The sequence below is a fragment of the Siniperca chuatsi genome, linkage group LG18 (genome assembly GCF_020085105.1).
Source record: "Siniperca chuatsi isolate FFG_IHB_CAS linkage group LG18, ASM2008510v1, whole genome shotgun sequence".
Classification (NCBI taxonomy): Eukaryota; Metazoa; Chordata; class Actinopteri; order Centrarchiformes; family Sinipercidae; genus Siniperca; species Siniperca chuatsi.
In genome coordinates, this window is record NC_058059.1 from 6,817,226 (window position 1) to 6,837,565 (window position 20,340).

At 40.3% G+C, this 20,340-nt stretch overlaps 1 protein-coding gene across 11 annotated transcripts in view; it reads right to left on the reverse strand.

The window, feature by feature from the left end:
- Positions 1 to 339: 339 nt before the first annotated feature.
- LOC122866149 (disabled homolog 2-interacting protein-like) overlaps positions 340 to 20,340 on the reverse strand; it is a 146,000-nt gene continuing 125,999 nt past the window's right edge. For 10 of the 11 annotated variants that reach the window (XM_044175442.1, XM_044175440.1, XM_044175441.1 and 7 more), the window contains 8 exons: positions 18,946 to 19,182; positions 18,617 to 18,818; positions 17,549 to 17,736; positions 14,442 to 15,330; positions 11,597 to 11,734; positions 6,303 to 6,505; positions 6,125 to 6,212; positions 340 to 4,003 (listed from right to left, as the gene is read on the reverse strand). In XM_044175442.1, the coding sequence (XP_044031377.1) occupies positions 3,836 to 4,003; positions 6,125 to 6,212; positions 6,303 to 6,505; positions 11,597 to 11,734; positions 14,442 to 15,330; positions 17,549 to 17,736; positions 18,617 to 18,818; positions 18,946 to 19,182 (2,113 nt within the window). In that variant the 3' untranslated portion in view covers positions 340 to 3,835. The remainder of the gene's footprint in view (positions 4,004 to 6,124; positions 6,213 to 6,302; positions 6,506 to 11,596; positions 11,735 to 14,441; positions 15,331 to 17,548; positions 17,737 to 18,616; positions 18,819 to 18,945; positions 19,183 to 20,340) is intronic. The other variant, XM_044175443.1, reaches the window with a different exon arrangement.

The following is a 20,340-nucleotide window of genomic DNA, read 5'->3' on the forward strand; positions in this document are numbered from 1 at the left end:
ATCCCCTCCATTTTTGTTGTTAAGGCCATTTCAGGCTTTCTCCTACCCGCTGTGGGGAATAACAATCAGCCAGTATATAGGTCAGGCTTGCTGAGAAGTAGGCACTGCTCAAACCAGTCTGTCACATCCCTCCATCATACCCTCCACCCTGCCTTTGGACCTCGAGTCTGAGCATATGTTCTCTCTCTAGCTGCTTGTCATCTATCTAGGCCTACTTGAGTATTTAATGAACACGTGATTCAGCTCGCATGCAGGAAAATTAAGCTTCATTTGCATTTCATAATAAAGTGTCACAAAAAAACAATGCAAGCAAGGCTATGAGAGACAGACACAAGAGGATGAGATTTTAAAATAGCTAAATAAAACTTTAATAGGTCTAGTTGCAAATGTACATAAATTGCACAGCCACATTTTGTCAACACAAATTCCTCTGTACATTATTGTTTTGTCACTGTCGTCAAAGGAAGCAGAATCCAGCAAATACTTTATACTTTCAACATACTTACAAAAGTATTTTCTACAAGATAATAGAAAACATACAACATCTTTTACTTTATTTATAGCTTTATATTTTTAATGAACTTTTGTCAGACTGGCTGAACCGTGTGAAAAGTGAGCTCATGGTTTTCTGACTCATAACTGAGGTGGGAAAATGGATGGGTGGCTGAGAAGTTCAATTAGAAACCAAGCATTAGAGTGTGTCTTCTGCTTTACTTTTTGTACATGTACTGATGCGGCATACATGACAGCCTTATATTGGTTAACTTTTATTATTGTACACTACAGTTTAAAGCAAGACTATGTAACTTTTGTAACTTTAGCTAAAATGCTAAACTATTGTAAAAGTAGCACACGTGAAGGAGAGTCAAATTCAGTGAACTGAATCAGTAATGAGCCTCATACAGTAAAATGTATCTAATATTAGCTAACTTTAGCCATGAAAAGCTATTCGTCATAACAGACCAAATAACTGTTTAGCTAGTGTAAATGCTAAACAGCAGTTTAGCATTTAGCTAAAATGCTAAGCTATTGTAACAGTGAAGAGTCATAAAAAGTTGTTAATGTTAGCTAACATTAGCCACCAAAAGCTACTGGTCAAAACAGATGAAGTAGTGTTAAGGCTGTAAGTTAACAGTGAAACTTCTGAATGTATTGAATTGAGCATTAGTGTGTTTTATTAGATTATTTATATGAATAACATAGTCTGACTTTAATATCTGCAGGTGTACAATATTGTTTTAGGACTGAATGCCTGGTAAGATATGATGAGGAGGAAAGTCCTTTATCTCAGATTTTGCCCCCCCAGAGGATTCTTCAGTCTGAGGCTATTCCTTTCTATTCAAACAGGAAAAAGATAAATAGTACGGTTTATCTGATATTACGGTTTGTGAATGAGCTATACCAAAAATCCCTTTCTTCGGTTTTGAACTTTGCCACATTTTTAAACACCTGAACCAGGTGCTATGCAAAAAAACAAAACAAAAACAAAAAGCTGCTAATTATAAAACACCAACCACTGAACGTAAAAGTGCATAGAGCTAGACTGATGAGAAATACGGGATTGTGCTTGTGAATCTCATCGAGACTGGACTCAGCTTGGCCTGAAACCAACAAGGCATCCTCCACGACTTCCCAAGAGTCAAACTCCTACTTAATCAGTTTTTTGGCTAGTGATATTACACTCTAAATACAAAAACAATAGCTTTAACAGGGAGAACACTGACAGGTTAATTTAATTGTATAGGTCTACCCAATGAGGACAGATGACCGACTGAGCTATTTTGTATTTACAATATCCATAATGATACAGTAGAGTTTGAGCACAGATACATTTACAAAAAGCTCTGTTAACATTAGGTAAAAATAGTGTGAGCATTTTATTTACACTTTCCCAGGCTGTCCAGCCTTTTAATACACTCAGTTATTATATATTCACTGTATATGTTTGCAGCAAGCCATTCATCATCATCATCATCATCACCTTCCACTTGGCAACAAAAGAAAACAAATGGTGATACTGACGCTACCATCGGCTCTAGAGCAAGGATGAAGCATGCAGAGCCTCACGCTTGATGTATACAGTCTGTTACAGGTAAGAAAATGAATACAAAAATATACAAAATACAGATGGCGCAATGCAAGCAATGCCAGGAGAGATTAGAAGGACCAAACCCCATGTTAAGACCAGCTGTGAATTAGCATCTTCACATTCAGAAGAACAAGGGATGAAAGAGGGTGGAGGTGAATATGAAAAAGAGAAGAGGGGAGAGATGATGCCACTAGGATTAATAGTCACAGTTTGGATGCAGCATACTTCATCACCACTGACGGACAAAGCAGTAAGAGAGAAAATGTTGTAACTAAGGAGGCCATTATTACAATGGCTCACCAGTCCAGTGTATAGTATGAGTGAGTGTGTCTAAACACATTTCTCTCAATAGCTCTTGTGCTACTAGAGTGAGAAGACCACACGTGACTCAAGATCAAACCAAAATCGAAATCTGGGTTTAATTGATCTGTCTTTAAGAGCAATGATAAGCACCAGAAGAAGAACCGATCACTTGACTGTGCAAGTTGTGCAAGCTACGCCGGAGCTGTAGAACTACTGTACAGACATTTCTCTCAGATGTGGTGCATACTGTATGTAAAGGGTTAAGCATCATGGCGATTTTGAAGGATGACTGAGGCGATGGTGCTGATCACTGCTCGGTGTGGTCTCCTTCTCCAGGGCTCTAAAGCAAGCTACACACTACAGTCTTTCATCATAAAAGAAAAATAAAACTAGATCTCACTCCTAAATAAAGGGCTGATTTTATATTTGAAATTATCAAATATAGATATAGATATGTGTGTATACTCTATAGAAGAAAAAAAAATGCATACATCTATATTAAATTTCATTAATATAGTATCACATAGAATTCATTTACTTTAGTTTTCATAATACATTTAGTGTGTACAATTTATTTCTGTATCCTTTACAAATCCACAGTATAAGTTGTGCCTTTTTTTTGCAGAAATAGGGGAGCTGTGGGATAAAGTCGAGGTGTGTTCCTTACTTAAGGCGTTTCATGTACCAATAGCTTTTCACAAAGTGCACTACATAGGAATGGAGGGGGGGAGGCGGAGTCCACGGGATGCTCAGGAACACACCCAAGGAGTGAAAAGGGTCATAAAGAAGATTGTTTTGGACTGAAAATATTTTTTTTTTAGCTTCTATTTGGTTCTTCATAAACAATGACTTTAAAATAAAGCACTAGAAAGTAATCCTCTCAAGACAACTAAAGTGATAATCCTCAATGCATGTTATTGTTTTTAAGTGGGTCCACTTGGTCTTCAAGAGGGAGAAGAATAAAGAGAGAGAGAAGAGGGTTGCTTGAGTGACCGTGTCTGGCGGTTGTCACTGTGTGTGGTTATATAGTGGTTCGTCCCAGGTTTAGGCAAAGGGAATTGTCCCAGCGACTGCATACATCCTCTGACAAAGTTGTTTGACTGATTGACAGCTTTGAGTTTCATATGTACAAGCTCTGCCCCGTCTCCTCTGGCCATCACCCTCGTAATGAAGGCTGTCTGGTGATCTTGTTTTCTTGGTGATCTGTCTGTCACGCCGAAGTCCCGCTTCTTCTGGCTCACCCTTCGGAGTAATGTCCCCACTCTTGCACTGCTGTCCGAAAAAAGTGGAAATGTCTTCCAAAAGTACTATGTCCGCTTTTTAAAAAAACACGCACACCCTCGCAGTCTATCAAATAGGCATGCATCCATGTAGACGTCCTCTCATTGAATAACTGTACACACGCAGGCACTCCAAACTCACTCGGGCCAGATGCCAGTCTGTCTAGCAGTTGCTGCTGTTCCTAAACTCTCCGTTTTCAGTAATCTGCAGTTTGGTGGGGTTGGTGGGGGAGATGCCATTGCGGGTCTGCATGCTGTAGCGCTCCTTCAGCTGGGTCAGAGCGCTCATCAGACGGGCGTTGGCTGCATCCAACGATGCTATGCGCTTCTCCTGCGCACACACACACACACACATAAATACAGTTAGAGAAACATACTGTAGAGTCTTTACAAAAAAACAGAAACCTGCATCTAGATGTACAGATAAGCCATAATGATATGTTCCTGCTTGTACAAGTCGGATTCACCAAACCCTCTTAACTGCTCAAACTTGAAGCTAAATTGCTTATTTCAACCTGAACTCCGCACATGTTCATGAGGAGGTGTGCATATGTGAGACTCGATCATCAGCATTATCAACGCCCCCATTTAAGGCTACCTGTTCTGCTCCGTTTGTGGGCAAGTTTCATTCATAAAAATGTTACCAAAGAATAAAAAGAAGAATTTTACACTGTGGAGCTTCACATCCTGCTGTCCGAAATCAGCAGACTAAAATGCAATAAATTCAGCAGCGTCCATCGAATTAGGAGAGCCAAAAAATTAGAGAATATTACAGATGTCAACGTGTGTCATAGCAGTGCCATGGCAGAAATAAAGAGGGCATGATTTGACATGAAGTTAGATGCCAAAAATTGCATGTTAAAGCAAAGCCCTCCATGACTTTGATGGGAGGCAGTCAAGAGGATGTGACAGTCACGGACATGGACGAGAGAATATTATAATACAGTAGGTGATACACAGTCAGGTGGACCCTGGACAGCGACTTGCATTAAGACCCTGAGGCTGCTGTTGTTGTGAGACTTTTCAACAGAACTGTAAATGTAAGTTTTCACAAGTAAACTGGCAAGCCATGATGCACATCACACTGATATACTGAAGAAACTATTCATTTTAAGTTTAAGTTATTTATTTGTAATTTACTTGATTTATGTGACACATTTAAATTCCAAATGAATTCAAATGAAAGGCATTATAATTCTTAAGCCAAACACAAGAGACATCTGTACATGACTCATATGGCAGATCTCGGCCACTCATACATTTTCGTTTGTACCTAATAAAGAATTCTAAGAACGAGAAATTGGTGAATGCGACAATCTATTTGCCACTTACAAATCTCTTCATATGAGTGCTTCTTGTACGAGGCTCACTGTGTTAACTGTACTAGTGCAGTGCCATTTCAAAACGTGCCTGTTCAGAAAGGGCCGATTGCTTGGCCCCCGGTATTGCTGCTTACAGCTTTCTCGAGAACCGCTCATCCAAACAACTTCACACCCGACACTGCACTTCCTTGGGTTCCTCAGCAATACACCCGCCAAGTGTGAAATCGATCGGATGAATGCTTGTTGAAAAAGAGACAGAAACTCCTTCCATTTTAGTTAGATAATGTGGGCTGAGCTGAGCCAAAGAAGCAAACTTCCTGCCCTATCTTTATAATGAGCTTTTTATTTTCATTCTCTCTGCCTGTTTACTGAGGGAGACAACTTAGTGCCTGACTGTGGCATGTTTGTTTGCAGATGCAAAGTCTCATTACTTTAGGCGTGAAGGAGATTAATCACCGCTGTCCGTGTTTGTATAAATGCCATGTTGCAGCATTTTCCCCCCATTCTGTTGTAAAATCACTTTGACATTAATCTCAAAAGATGCACATTTGCGCTTAATTGTGTGCGTTTGCATGCATATAATGTACACTTTTTCCAGCGTATAGAAGAAATGGTATCCACAGATGACTGTAACAAACACTCCAGCAGCGTTTAATCCTTTATGCCCACACAATCATTCTGTGCTGTTCTGTCAATTATATTCCCAACAATCAATTTCAAGAATTCCTTGCAGCACAGTGCTCTAAAGCAATACCTTTTTGTTTTCTAAGAAGGATATAAAACACAGTTTTATATGAATAAGAACCACATGGATTATAGAAGAGCTACATGTTTACAGAAAACTAGATAAGAAATTTGTAAATGTATGTTTTATAAGACAGAGAGTGGGAAGGAGCTGAGAAATTCTGCTCAGTCATTCAAGCTTGTCAATGCCAGAGCTGAGACAGCTATGAATTAAACATCTCTTTGTATTTCAGTGACCCTTTGTTTCCTCAAGCAGAGGACACAAGTGACAGCACATACAAATTTGAAACACACAGATGCAAATTATCCACAAAACCATATGCAACCTGCACAATGGGAGCTAGGTATTTTCTCTCTGTCAATGTATCGTATGAGAGCAAACTGACCTGTGCGTCGATGATCTTCTGTTTAGAGTCTACCACTGCCTGCATGTCTGAGTGATCCTTCTTCAGCTCCTCTTCCACCGACATTAACCTGGAAACAGGACAAATTTATATAAAATCAAAAGAACAGAAAAAAGGCACAAAGCTGCATTTCAGCTTCAACACAGCTTCTTCTTCCTACCTGCTGATGATGCCCTTCATCTGGAGGTCCTTGTCATCCTGCTGTCTGCGCAGGCGCTCCTCAGACTCCTCCAGCCTGGCCTGGTACTCCATCAGCACCTTCTGGGCTTGTTCGTCCTGACCCTTCAGACGGGCCTCATACTCTTCTAGCTTCTGCACCGACGCCCGCAGCTTCTCCTGCAGCACTGCGATCTCCTGCTGGTACTGAACAAAGAAGCAGAGAGATGAGGAGATTCTCATCATCCCTGTTGTCATTATCATCATGATAATCATCATCACCAACCCTATCAGCAGGGTCCCCTTCTTCATTACCGTAACTGACGAGAACAAAAAAGAAATCTCTGTCAGGCCTGAGATTATGTTCTGTTATTTCTGAGTATCATTTCTGTCTAGAATACAGAGATGACCTCTCTCAGGGAATCACGTGCTTCATTTACAAGCCATTTTCATTATTGCACTTACTCTCATACTAGACCTGTATAGCTGCCAGACTTTCATTACCAAAAATAAATCAAAACAGTGTCAAACTCAGCTGTTTCCCCAGTCTGACCTCTGGGTTTGGCTCTTAAACCAATGACCTGTAGAGAGGTTGAACTGGCAAAAAAACAGAGAGAAAAAGAAAAGAAAGGAAGTTTAGGAATAAAGACAGAGAGGAGGTGAGAAGGGAGGGATGCAACCAGTGAAGTAGGAGTCTCGTCTGAAATAAGCCCTGAAAATCTCTCCCTGACCTCTGGCTGGACCTTAGAGAGGGTTTTAAAGGAGTTCTCTTCAGAAAAGGGGGAAAATGAATGGAGGAATCAAATCTCTTCTGGATAGAAAAACACATTTATAACAGTGAGGGGTACTTTGGTCAGTCAGCGTCACTGGAAGACCAGTGAGAGTGGAACTACAGACAAGGAAAGGATTAAGAGTTTACAGCCATGCTAGCAGCTCTGAGAGTCTGTACTTTGCCACAGCAGTGCTTTGAGCTAAATGCTAACATCAGCATGTTTAGCATGTTCACCATTTTAATGTGTTTTGGAGTGTTAGCATGCCAATATTTGCTAATTAGCACTAAATACAAAGTGCGGCTAAGGCTGATGGGAATGTCATTAGTGGAGTAGTAGGACTCGTCCTCCATAAATGTCTCTACATAATTTTGTGGCAATCCATCCAATAGTTATATTTCAGTCTTGACCAAATTGGTAGACTGAGCGACCAACATTGCCATCCATCAGAGCCCAAAACTTAACAAAAACCAAAAAGACCAGAATATCTGTGTATTATATCTGAACATGATCCAGTTTATTATTCAGCAATAACTGATGGAGAACATTGTGAAAGACAAACTATCAGAGCACCCTGAATGTTCAGATTCAATTACACACCGTGAGGATGCTGCTGGGATCATTTCTCTTTCCTTGTAACCTTCTACTTATTTTCTCACGTCATTCTCCTGCCTAGCACTGGGACATTTTTCCCCATCACCTCCTCTTCCCAGGAGGAATAGTGACCGGAAATAGGTTTATCTTATCGGCTCCTCTACCCTTTCTCTACTCCTCTCTCTATCTGTAATATCTGTCTGCTCTTGTCACTAGATCCCCTGAGAATGAATGACATCTACTGTATCTGTAACTGCCTTTGTCCTGCCCCTCAGTTGCACAATACATCTACTCTGTACCCGTGATGGCTTTCCCTGTGCCAGTGGTAGGCAAATAGCAGCCTGTGGGCCAAATCTGGCCCTCCAACAGAAATAGTTGGCCCCTTGACAAAAGTTTTCCCTTTTATAGTTTACATTAAAACTTTTGCACAATTTTTTTAAAACAACATTTAATATAGAAAGCAATGTAAATATAAGGCTAATTTAAAACCCAAATAAATATGACCTCATAACATCTACTATCTACTGTGCCCATGTGAAGAAAGGTATGCAAACCACAGAAACTATGTCTCATTCTGTGCCACAGTCCATGGTGCTGTAATGAAACCCTCACATATGATCCTAAAACAAACTGTTTTAAATTTATACCTCAAATTTATTCTTACATGAAATATAAATATATACATATATAAATATACAGGCCTGTGTTTCCACTACACAAACATTGCCCCCCCCCCATGAACAATTCTGAAAAAAACTGGCCCATAGTTTAACTTAATTGCTGACCCCTGCCTTACGCTTTCTTCTCTTACCTGTATCCTCTCTATTGATCCGTCAAACCTTTCCTCTCATCCATTGTTTAAAAAAAACAACAACAATCCAGAATTAATCAGATGTGCTCCTCCTCTTCATCTTCACCTTCTGTATTTAGTGCAGCAATTGAAATCTGAGAATAAATCTTAGCCTAACATTATTGCAGTCAATCGTAAATATAACTGTGCCTTTGCATCACTGACCTTTTATGAATATTTGTGTATTTTGGTCGCTGACACAAAGAAGAAACAAGTATTTTAATCTTGTATGGCTGTAACTGTCCTACTGATTGTATGCAGAACAGATGAGTATCATCTCAGTGTTTTTCTTTGTCACTGTTCTTTGATTGTGTGCATTTGAAATTCAATTAAGAATATAATTAATACATCTGAATATTGATAACACAGAACAGGACAAAAGACAGTTGGAAAACAAAGGTGGTTTGAACAGATTAATCTCTGCACCTGCTACATCTGATGATGTTCAAGGTAGACTGTATTTCCAACCATACTGACACTGAACATCTTTCACAGGACACAAAAATGGTCAAAATGGAAGAACTGTTAAAAGAGAGACTGGGAAAATGTATAAAAATACAATCCATTAAACAACAAACTCCAAATATTGGGAGTATCTTTAACACTACCTAAACTAATTCTAGAAATCTATAGAGGAATCTCTGTTAATGGAATATGGAGATGGAGAGAATAAGTTAAATAATTAAAAATCTAGAATTCAAATACTGCAGATGAAAGTGTTTGATTATGAGGCCCACAATTAAATATTAAAGAAGGGCTTATCTGTCATTAAACTTATGAATAGAGGCGAATAGAGGAATGACATAACATCAACAAGTTGGTCATTCCATTAATTGTATTTTCTGTAATACAGCTGCAGCAAGTGTTTAATGATTTTCTTATGTCTGCTTTTTGGTAATGACATTGGAACTTAATGTTCCTTTTTAATTTATTTTCTAAACATATAATTATGTATGTGGCAGTTTTTCTTTTCTATATGGTTTTCTTTTCCTTTTTTACTTTATGCATTTATGCAATGTAATTGCAATGTAAAGTAAGCAATTTTGTATTATCTTGCAATAAAGTATGCAAAAAAACTCCCATCTTTCCTAATGACAGTAACCTGCATTCTGCACTTCATGCATACTTAGACATCAAGATAAAAAATGCACGGCACAAAATTTTAATCTTCCTGTGTTTCACACATGCAATGCAATGAAACACTAGCTCATATTTATAGTTCACATATTCAGTGGTATTCAACTGGAAAATTAAATTTCAAATTGCATTTGTTTTTAAATAAAAAAAAATGCTAATAGTATCTTATTATTGCACTTATTTGTGGTCATCTAAATGAGCAAATTATCTGATTTATTGGACTTGCTTTTTTATGTTGTGATAACTACTCCTCCTAACAAGAGAAATGCATGCCCTAATTTGTTACAGATCACTGAATATATACAGTATATGTAAATGGCTTTGAAAGCTTAAAATGGCTACTGTAGGGCCTGTATTGTTAAGACTGTATGGAACATCAGCAGCAGCCTGTGTCTAAGCTGCTGTGGAAGATGTACTGTTTTCCAATCCTTCTCTTGTTGCTGCTCTGCTATTTTAAGGTGGCTGCGGCTTCTTTGGTAAGACTGAAGTTATTGCCTTCTTTGGTTGCTCTCCCTGCCTGGGCTGCTGGCTTCCATAAAGTATGAGCTATGTTAGGATGACAGGTTTGTATTCATTATGGATGGGGAAAAAAAATGGGGGAGAATGTGGCAGCCAATCAAAGCATGGAAGCGAAGGGGTGGAGGGTGAATGGTTGTAAAGGTTGCTGAGAAGAGAAGCAGGAACGTAGGCAGAGGAAGCAGCAAAAAGCGTCTTTCTGTCTATCTCTCACATAGATGCAAGCTCACACAAGCTCCAACACGTCTGTGTGGATGTACTGCATGTGCATACACACAGACCCACATACACACACCTGCTTTGGGCTGTTAAGTTCATTCCAAAGATGGGGGGAAGGAGGAGGAGTTAAAGCAAGAAGGTTAAAACTACAATATCTAACATTGTTGAAGTCCAAGTCTCACTGCACACTAAATGTCTAGAAGTTGTTCTTCATCTCTATATGAGATAAGAGTTTTTGACGTGTTTCACATCAGCTTCGTTCTGCTCACTCAGCGTACAATATAGAAAGCTTGTCTTGAGACAGGAATGCATTGTTAGTTAAGTCCTCCAAATGCAATGATTAGTAGATTAATTGATAGACAGAAAATTAAAATGTAATTATTTTCATTATTGATTAATTTTAATTGTTAATTTTTCTGGCAAAACCACCAAGCACTCCAGCTTTTCAAATGTGAGAATTTGATGTTTTCATGTCATATACGATAGTAAACTGAATATCTTTGGATTTTCCTTGGTCGAATAAAACATCTGAATATGTCTCCTTGGGCTGTGGGAAATAATGACGGGTATTTTTCTCTCTTTTCTGACATTTTATAGACCAAACGATTAATTCAGAAAATAATCAGCAGATTAATCGATACTGAAAATATCGTTGTTGTCCTAATATTCAATACTGGCACCTGCTGACAACCACACTGATACTCTTACCTGCTATTTTTAGCCTCACAGTTATTTTGACTGTAATTACTACTTTCTGCTATTATTTCTATTATTATGATATTATTTCTGTTGTTATGACTTTCCTGCAGTTGATAGCCACAACCGCGCTCACTGCAAAAAACCCAGAAAAACCAATTTCAGGAAAATGGGAGACTGAGGTATTATGGGGTCACATGCAGAGCCAGACTGATGCACAATATATCCTATTTACCTCAATTTATGTTATACATGTGCATATTATGACTAAGTGACAATTTGGGTATGTCTAAAGGACCTCAGGCTTCGAGGAAAGACAAGGGCAAAAATAAATACAGCAGACAATTAAGTGTAGAAGGGGTGTTTTAAGAAGGGAGGTGAATGTGGGAACTAATGAGAGGCAAAGAAAGGAAGGATAGTTAAGTGGGAGTATCAGGGCTGAAGGGCTGAAGGTTGAGGTGGTTTGTGAAAGGAGGGGTTGGTAAAGGTCAAAGGTTGGATGAGGAGGCAGGTTACCTTCTCCACCTGAGTCAGATCCTCTCTGTTTCTCAGTGACTCGGGCTCCATCCCCTCATGGTCTAAATACTGCACATTCATATTCAATAGCCAGGCTGCTGTGCGGTCCAGCGCACTGGGGTTCACTGGGGAGGGGGCCTAGTGAATACAACACACACACACACACACACACACACACACACACACACACACACACACACACACACACGAGCTGAGTGCAAGTGATAGGGAGGGGAAGGGGGGCAGGTTGCAATAACAGCACAGAAACAACAGAAAAAAGCTTGAAATGCACCAACTCATCTGGATTGAAAGCAGCAGGTGGAATGGAAACACACTCCTGTCTTCAAGCTCACGCATACACCGGAGCACACACTTCGAAAGGACTGATTTAAACATGTGGGTGTACACCTACGCTGCCATACTAGCAGCAAGGAAGGTAAATACTGTAAGATTAAAGTGGAATTGAAATCAGCTTGGATGCAGATACTAGCAGTTAAGGTGTGTGGTGTGTTTCTATCTTCCAGTTATCTGATGGACACATGAGTAGAGAGGGTGGCCGTGGGCTGCTACAGTACATGAGAGAAAACGTAGGATGTTTTTATAGTCCAACACACCCATTAGCATTGAGGGCTTTTGAAAAGGCTGAAATATCTGTATATCTGCAAACAGACAAAATCGAATAAAGAAGAAAATAAATGTTGTGTCAGCCTACAGGTAAAATGTATCATAACATTACTTCGTTTTTAGCTTTAGTACCCTCATTAGTGACTGATGTGAATTAATTGACAACCAAAGTTCATTTTAATCCAGATTGAATTAAGATCTATTTAATTGATCGAATAAATGTATAATCAAGATGTTTTAATAGAAAATGATTTTATCTTTTGTATAACCATGACATTAAATTATCTGAGAAGGAAACTCAATTTAAAGCTACTATGCAGAATTCAAAAATGTCCAACTTTGGCATCAATATGAAAAAAAGACAACCTTCCCTCCATGGATCTGACCCAGTGCCACTGAGGTAAATGGGCTGAAAGCAACGCATAGGCTGCAGCAAATCTTTTACTCTCATTCTTCTACCAACATGACTAAGAGTCTACAGCCAGGCTTGCGGCTCCATCTAGCAGTTGTCGAGATATCTCACTCAAAACCACAAATGTTAACCTCATGGTGGCGCTAGAAGTACAGTAAAGGATCACCAAAGATCACCAAAGTCAGTAGGATTCATCATCTGGGAACCATACATGCCTGTACGAAATGAAAACCAGTCCATGTAGTAAATGTCAAGATATTTGACTGGACAAGTGAAGACTTTTACCTGCTGGTGGCGCTAGAGGAAAGGTCTCTAGATCAGAAAAGTTGTTAGGATTCATCCTCTGGGGACCATTCATATGTAAAATTTCATGGCAATCCATCCAATAGTTGTTATATTTCAGTCTGGACCAAAGTGGTGGAGTGACCGAGCGATATTACCACCCATAGAGCCATGCCTCAGCATGGCTGAAAAAGAAAAATTTAAAAGATACTATAATCACATAAAAATCTCCACATACTGGCTTTATGGTCCTGGACTTAAGCTTTGCTGCTTCAACCACCAAGAATGAATGTGTATGCTGAGCTCCCCTAACATACAAATTAAATTAGTTTTAATTTGTATGTTTGTGGTTTGGTGCTATCAGTTAGTCGGTCAGTTTAAATGTAATCCTGTGGACTATTCCATTGTGAGGAGAGCAAGGCATTATGGTTAACATGCAGATGCTCTCCCCTTCAGCCAGTCGCCAAGGGCAACCACTGACCAGTGTTTTTAATTATAGCCTATAGTCCTGACCTGCCAATAATGAACATAGGCCCTGTTTACACCTGGCATTAACATGCGTCCTGTGTGATCCGATCACAAGTGGACAGCTCTAAGTACAGGTGTGAATGCACCCAAGACGCACTGAGATCCAGTCGCTCAGACCACTTCCGGAGGTGGTCTGGGCCGCATATGGCCACATACTTTTAGCAGTGTGTCCGTGAATGTGTCCTGGGCCACATCGATGGACCGCCTACTCAACTGACGTCCTCTGCGTAAACGAAAGTACGTACTCTTTCGTGCACCAACGGCGCCACATTAAAATGCGAAACTACAAGAAGAAGCCACAACAGGCAAAATGGATTCTCGTGGATGGAGTACATACGAAACACGCTGTCTGATGTCCTCTGGCTGCTTTGCCACAAAGCACTCACAAGTGGTCACTCTAGATGCACTTGGAGACACATTCTAATGCCAGGTGTGCATGTACTTGGAGCTGTCCACTTGTGATCGGATAACCCAAGACGCACGTTAATGCCAGGTAAAAACAGGGCCATACACCAGCAAAGGCATTGAAGAAAGTGCCGATTTATAATTTATATATATTTAGAAATATACTGTATGTTTGTATCCATGAGGTCAATTTTTTGTTACGTTGCACGTGTGAGCACATATATCGCTAGTTAATAAGATGCTAATTGTACCTCCACCACCCTCATTCTCAGCCCATTAAACTTGACCAGTAAAACAGTGGTGAAGTGATGCGCTGCCTGTATGCAAATTACTGTTATTACACGCACAATGACTATAGTTCATTAGGGCACAATGTGCAGAGTGTCTGTGCTGAGTCCACCCACACAGCCTTTTTCAACATGAGACACAAATGGAATAATAGGAACCTTTTCTATATCTATAATTTCAGGTCATTACATAGACTGAGACAGCTATAGTTAGCTGTCTTGAATAATTCCCTAATGAATATCATCCTCAGTTATTATAAGTTAAAGATGTGTACGCTACAGTTGAGGTTCTGTGTGACTCCCATACCTGTTTGTGTTGAGCCCTCTGCTTGGTCTCGGGACTGTCACCTTTGGAGGAAGAGGACTGCTGTCGTAACCGAGCGCCGCTGCCAGGCCAGTCTGGGGATGATGTCATCATGTTGCCAGAGGAGGGGCGGGGGTAGGGTCCACTGCTGAGCAGATTTGGGGGTGTGCGGCCCCGAGTAATGCTCTGAGGCGGAGGTTGGTCTATCCTCCGCTGTGGGCCGGCACTGTTCTGTCTGGGGACGGTGGGCTGGTGCTGTGTTTCTGTGAGGGACAGCTGTCGGCGGTTGAACTCCCCTGAACGTCTGGTGTACTCATCCCCGCTGCTCCCCCCACCTCCGCCTCCTCCTCCTCCACCATGGTTCAAGAAGCCGTGCTTTCCTCCTGCTGGTCCGTCCTCGTTGTTGCTATGGGAACTGACAGAACTGTGGCACTCTGAACCCGAGTCGGTCATTCCGCGAGGGGACACGGGCAGGCATGCTGCCATCTGGTAGACTGGGTTCTGGAAGGACAGGGGGGCTAGTAGCTGGGCGGGTCGGCCTGGAGTGCTTTCTGTGCCCAGGCTGGTGGGGGTCTGGCCTGGCCTCCTTAGGGTGGGACCTCCAGGAATGTTGCCCTGTGGGACTCTGGCTGACCAGCCTCCCCCCGAGGCTGGGCCTTCACCCAGGGCGTCTGGGGAGCTGGGACCTGGGCCACCTTCCAGACTGCGGGGGTCCTGGAGGTCCACCATTGACAGACTCTTGCTGCCATTGGACATGCCCAGGTCAGGTTCGTTGGTCTCAGAGTAGCTTGAACTGCGTGCTGGGGAAGGCTGGATCCCTGAGCTCCTTGTCACAAAGAATAGGTCCTTATTTTCTGGGGTAGGGGACGGTAACCTGGTGAAGTCAACTAATCTGAAAGAGATAGACCAAAAAATTAAGTAAATCTAGCATATATTTTAAAACCTCATCCAATTAAGATCAGTCACATATTAACTGATAACCTTGAGCAGTGGTACGACAAAAAACATAAAATATCATTCAGATCTTACTTTTTTATTTAGCATTTCAGCTTTATTTGATAGTGACAGTAGAGAAAGACAGGAAAGGCAGGCATTAGTATTTATTTAACCAAGAAAGCCTCATTTAGATTAGAAAACATCTTTTTCAAGAGTGTCCTCTCCAAGATTGGCAGCAATAACCATGTCACAGGATCAGAATTTAACAAATAAATAAAATTACCAATATGAGGCATATTAGAGTTCTCATCCTAGATACAACCTGAAACGTAACCTAAGAGAAACTTAAAGCAAGACTACTTAACTTTTGATTAACAATAGCCACTGCTAAATGCTAAACTACTGTTAAGATAAACTAGAGTGGTTTAGCATTTAGCTGAAATGCTATTGTAACAACCATCTGTCAAAAAGGCACATAGTCTCTAAACCACAAAACCAATTTTAGATTTGGTAATCTAAAACTACCAAATACTGTAGTAAATTAATTTTTGAGGATGTGTGGCCCCTGCACTCGCATTTGTTTTGTCCCTCATCCCCTCACCTTCCCTTTCTTCCTTCCCTTCAGCCTGCAGATGGAGGCTTTATTGCCAGAAGACGATTACCTTGACAGCCGTGATTTATCTTCCAATAATCTCTATCATTCCCATCATGCTCATCTCCTCCTTTCTGTGTCCTTCTCCCTCTGTTCCATTACCCTTCCCTGCTAAATTCTTTCTCCTCTTCATTCTGCTCAATTTCTTCCCTTCCTCAATATCTACATCTCCTTTTCTTTCTCCTACTTTTCATGTCACTGGTTGGTGGGTGATGAGAAGCAATTAGGTGAGAATTACGAGCTCATTTGAATGCTGTTTCAGTCTCACAGCTTGCTGATGAGGATACACCACACACACACACACACACACACACACACACACACACACACACACACACACACACACACACACACACACACACACACCAATATATGAGCAAACAGTTATTGTGATAAAGTAAAGATGGTAGGCTGACATCAGGTCATATAGGGACATCCCTTAATTAGTTCTATTGATCCTGGGCCCTAGCATAATGATACCAGCTGTCTGACACTCTTCCTGTTTCTGCTGTTTCATCTTCCTGTATTCTCCAGTATGATCTCATCTGCCTGCCTGTGTTCTGGTGTTGTGTTTACGGATGTTTATGAGGCACAGTTTGTCTGGCTATTAATCATATATCTCTCCTCCTGTTGGTCCCTGTGCCTTCATGTTAATCTTTCTAAGTGTCACCTTGCCATTGTTCTGCCAGGGAGTAAGAGGACAGGAGATAAGCGAGATAAGGTGCTGTCCAAGTGTGTATTCATCACAGGAGAATAAATGAGGTTTCATCTGGCTGATGTAAACAAGCAGGGGTGACACTCAGCAGAACTGGTAGTTTGAGAACACACTCTAGCTGACTTTGAAGAATAAGGGGTGTATATTATCAGTGTTGGCTTTACAGTTGGGGGGTCCCATGCCGCTTTTATGTTGAAACCTGTTTCTCCCGAACCAACCTGTTCCGCAATTAGCTCTAAATCCCTTCCAGACCAAACCCGTAATAAAATATGCCAAGAGCTGGCTGCTGACGGAGGCAGAAAAGGCAAACACTTGGAGCACGAGGGCACTGTAGGGCGGCACAATGGCCTGGGAATAAATAAATGACAAAAATACTGTAAATAAATACAGGTATGTGTGCAGATTGCGAAGGCAAAGGTGTCCACTGGAATTTAATGGTAATCAACATTCTACAAACGTGTTCCAAAGGTTCCAAGTTTATATAATTTGGTGAATAGCCGCTCATTTTTTTTATCTGTTTGTTTAGTGATATAAAGACTGTTTAAGGACATTTTATTTTTTCCAATAGATAAATAAGAACTGATCTTTTGTACACAGAGTCATTTATATTTATTGCACTTTAAAGACTTAAATGAGGCTTTTTAAATATACAGAGGAGGAGGTGAACTACAGATTTTAAATGTATTAATTATTGGAATTTTCCAATTCTATATTCATGATTCAAAAATAACATACAAAACAGTGTCAGCTATATAAATCAATAAACTTGGTTTGTGTGTTCTAGATGAGAACTTAAATATTTCTTACCCTGAAAGGTCATTGTCTATGACCATCTTTTGCAGGCCAGTGGAGATGCTGCAGCCGGCCTCAGCAGGGGGCGAGCCCATATGCTCTGAGGACTGTCCGGGTGTCATCTGGACACTAGACGGGTTAGACAGAGCTGTGTTCACCTCCCGCAGGATCCTGGGCAGAGGACCCAGCTTGGAGGCTGCACTCTGTGAAGAAAGAGAAAACAAATTTTAAGCAAAGTTTTGAGCCAAATTAAATATTACTCTGGACCACTTCAGTTAGGGCAGTAATTGGATTTAATTTATGTGCTATTTTGTTGAATTTAATATTTGCATACTTTTTAGACCAAGTTGTTTACCTTATACCATGCCATCAACTCTCTTATTCAGACAACATACTGAATAATGAAAGAGGCCGGCCAGTCTGATGGACTGGAGTATCAACCAGACTCTGTGATTTCTGAATTATTGAAAGACAAGGTTTGAGAGAGCTGGATAAAGGCTGGAAAAACACAAAACATGAATCTGCCCTTTATCTAATTATTACCAGCTTCCCATCTGCTACCAGAGCTAATGAAAATGTCCTTGTAAAACCATTAATATGCCTCACCCAGCCTCTGAGGCTTCACAGTGTTTTCCCCTTGTGCACTGTTTATGTAATGCAATAATAAATTATTGATTGATGTACGATAAACACCCTAATGTAGTCTAAGCATGATTCAAATCCTGAAGCTTACCATCAGTTACCATCATTCTTGCTGCAAGCCTCTGTATAATGTCAGTGTCCTTATCAACTAATAAATGCCTTTTAAAATACTGGAAAAACATTAGTCCATCATATCCATACTGTTGCCTACACAAAGTTTTGCAAGGCAAACTTTTATAACCAGGAAAACTTTGTAGATAATTATGTGCAAACGCATGTGGATCTGAGAGAGTAAAGTGGGGCTACATTTACATTTATTTGCTGGTCAGACACATTTATCCAAAGCGATGCACAAATGAGTAAGTGAAACTAGTTGACAATACAATCTGAGTAAGAAAAAAGTCCTCATGAAGCGCTAATGTAGTAAGCCATCTTCAGTACCTGGTCCATCTGGGACACCACCTCAGAGAGGAGGGAGTGCAGTGTGGAGAGTTCCCTGCCGAGGTCGATGTACCCCTCAAAGCCTGCCGTGTTAGAGATTGTCTCTGGGTTCGAGATTTCGAGCAGGAAGCGCTGCATATTGGTCCACTCGTGCTCCAGGAACTGGTTCATGAAGGACATGTACTCTTCCTTGTTACCAAATCTGATGGCAAACAGGGACAGGAAAGGGAAACAGGGACAAAGAGTAATGCAGGATTGTAATTTATGCCACAATTCTGATAAAAAGCTATGTAAGGGTAAGTGGTCCCATGATCCAAAAACACACTCACTTGGTGAAGTTTGCCAGGTTTTGGGTGACTTTAGCGATGAGCGTGAGCGTACGTGCTGTGCGGTCATCGGGATACTCCTGCATCAAATTGAAAAGTGAGGGGGACATGATGGCTGGACAGAGAAACCGCAGGAACAAGGACGCGCTGATCAAACGCTCACTGATGTCCGGTCGACCCCGGTTGCTGCATTCCTGTCTCCATGACGCAAAGACCTCTTTCAGTTCTCGTGGAAAGACACTGTTGAGAATACGAAACAGGACAGAAGTTGTTTTTTAAGAGAGGACCAAAAATGATCTTTACCTCACACCACATGAATGGAATTGTTAGTGTGTGAAATAGAGGAGAAGACATAAAGATGTTTAAAACAAAATATTCGTTTTCTATTTCAACTTGTGTCCACTGTTTGTTCTCCTTATGGAGAACGAAAAAAAAAAAAATAAATAAAAAAATAAATCTATCTATCTATCTATCTATCTATCTATATATATATATATATATATATATATATATATATATATATATATATATATATATGGGCTTGAGGGCTTGAGTCAAAGATTCTTCACTTTTACTCTCACTCCCAAACTTAAGAATAAAAGTTATTTATCAAATTCCATGCAGCTTAAAAGTGCTCTAAAATTTAAGAATTTAAAAGAGCCCTCTTAAGGTGTTTAAGAGTAGACTGCAGTACAGAAACAGAGGTGAGCAAATACCTTCTGAGACATGTTTTGAGAGTGATTGTGCAAAACTGACCATAATGAATTAGCATCATGAATGAACTAGCTGAAACGATAAGGTATAATTGAGAACAGGGTAGTTTTAGCATATTATTTGCATTTGATACGGTGTTATGCCACTTTTCCTTTTGTTTTCTGCATCTATAAGGGGTGCAAACAAGAATAAAGCTGGGACTGATTTGATTGCAATCATTTTCCATACATCTGTATTGTCTGCACTACAACTCCAGTTTGGTTTCTTTTGTTTCCATTTTAGTATAATTTTATCCCTATTTATGAATCCCTATTTATATATATTATAAATATTAGATTGTTGTTAATTTCACATGTTAATTGCTAATGAAGATATTAAACAATTTACACAAATAAAACTTTCTGAAATGAAATTCTTGTCTCTGATTGGCCATTCCTGCTGAGTGTACATGTGATTAATCATGTGATACCTTGAGTGCTGCTCTTAAAGGTTACTGCTACACTTCGCTGTAAGTAGGAGTGAGTTGCTTGATAAATGTGTCTTATTCTTGACATTTAGTGACATTTTACTCCAAACTTGGCTTTTTAGAGCATTCTTGATTTTTCAAGTTGCTTTAAAAACTCACATATCCTTGTTCTGAACAACAGATGCTGCTAACTGGCATGCGGCCTAATTAAAAGCCCC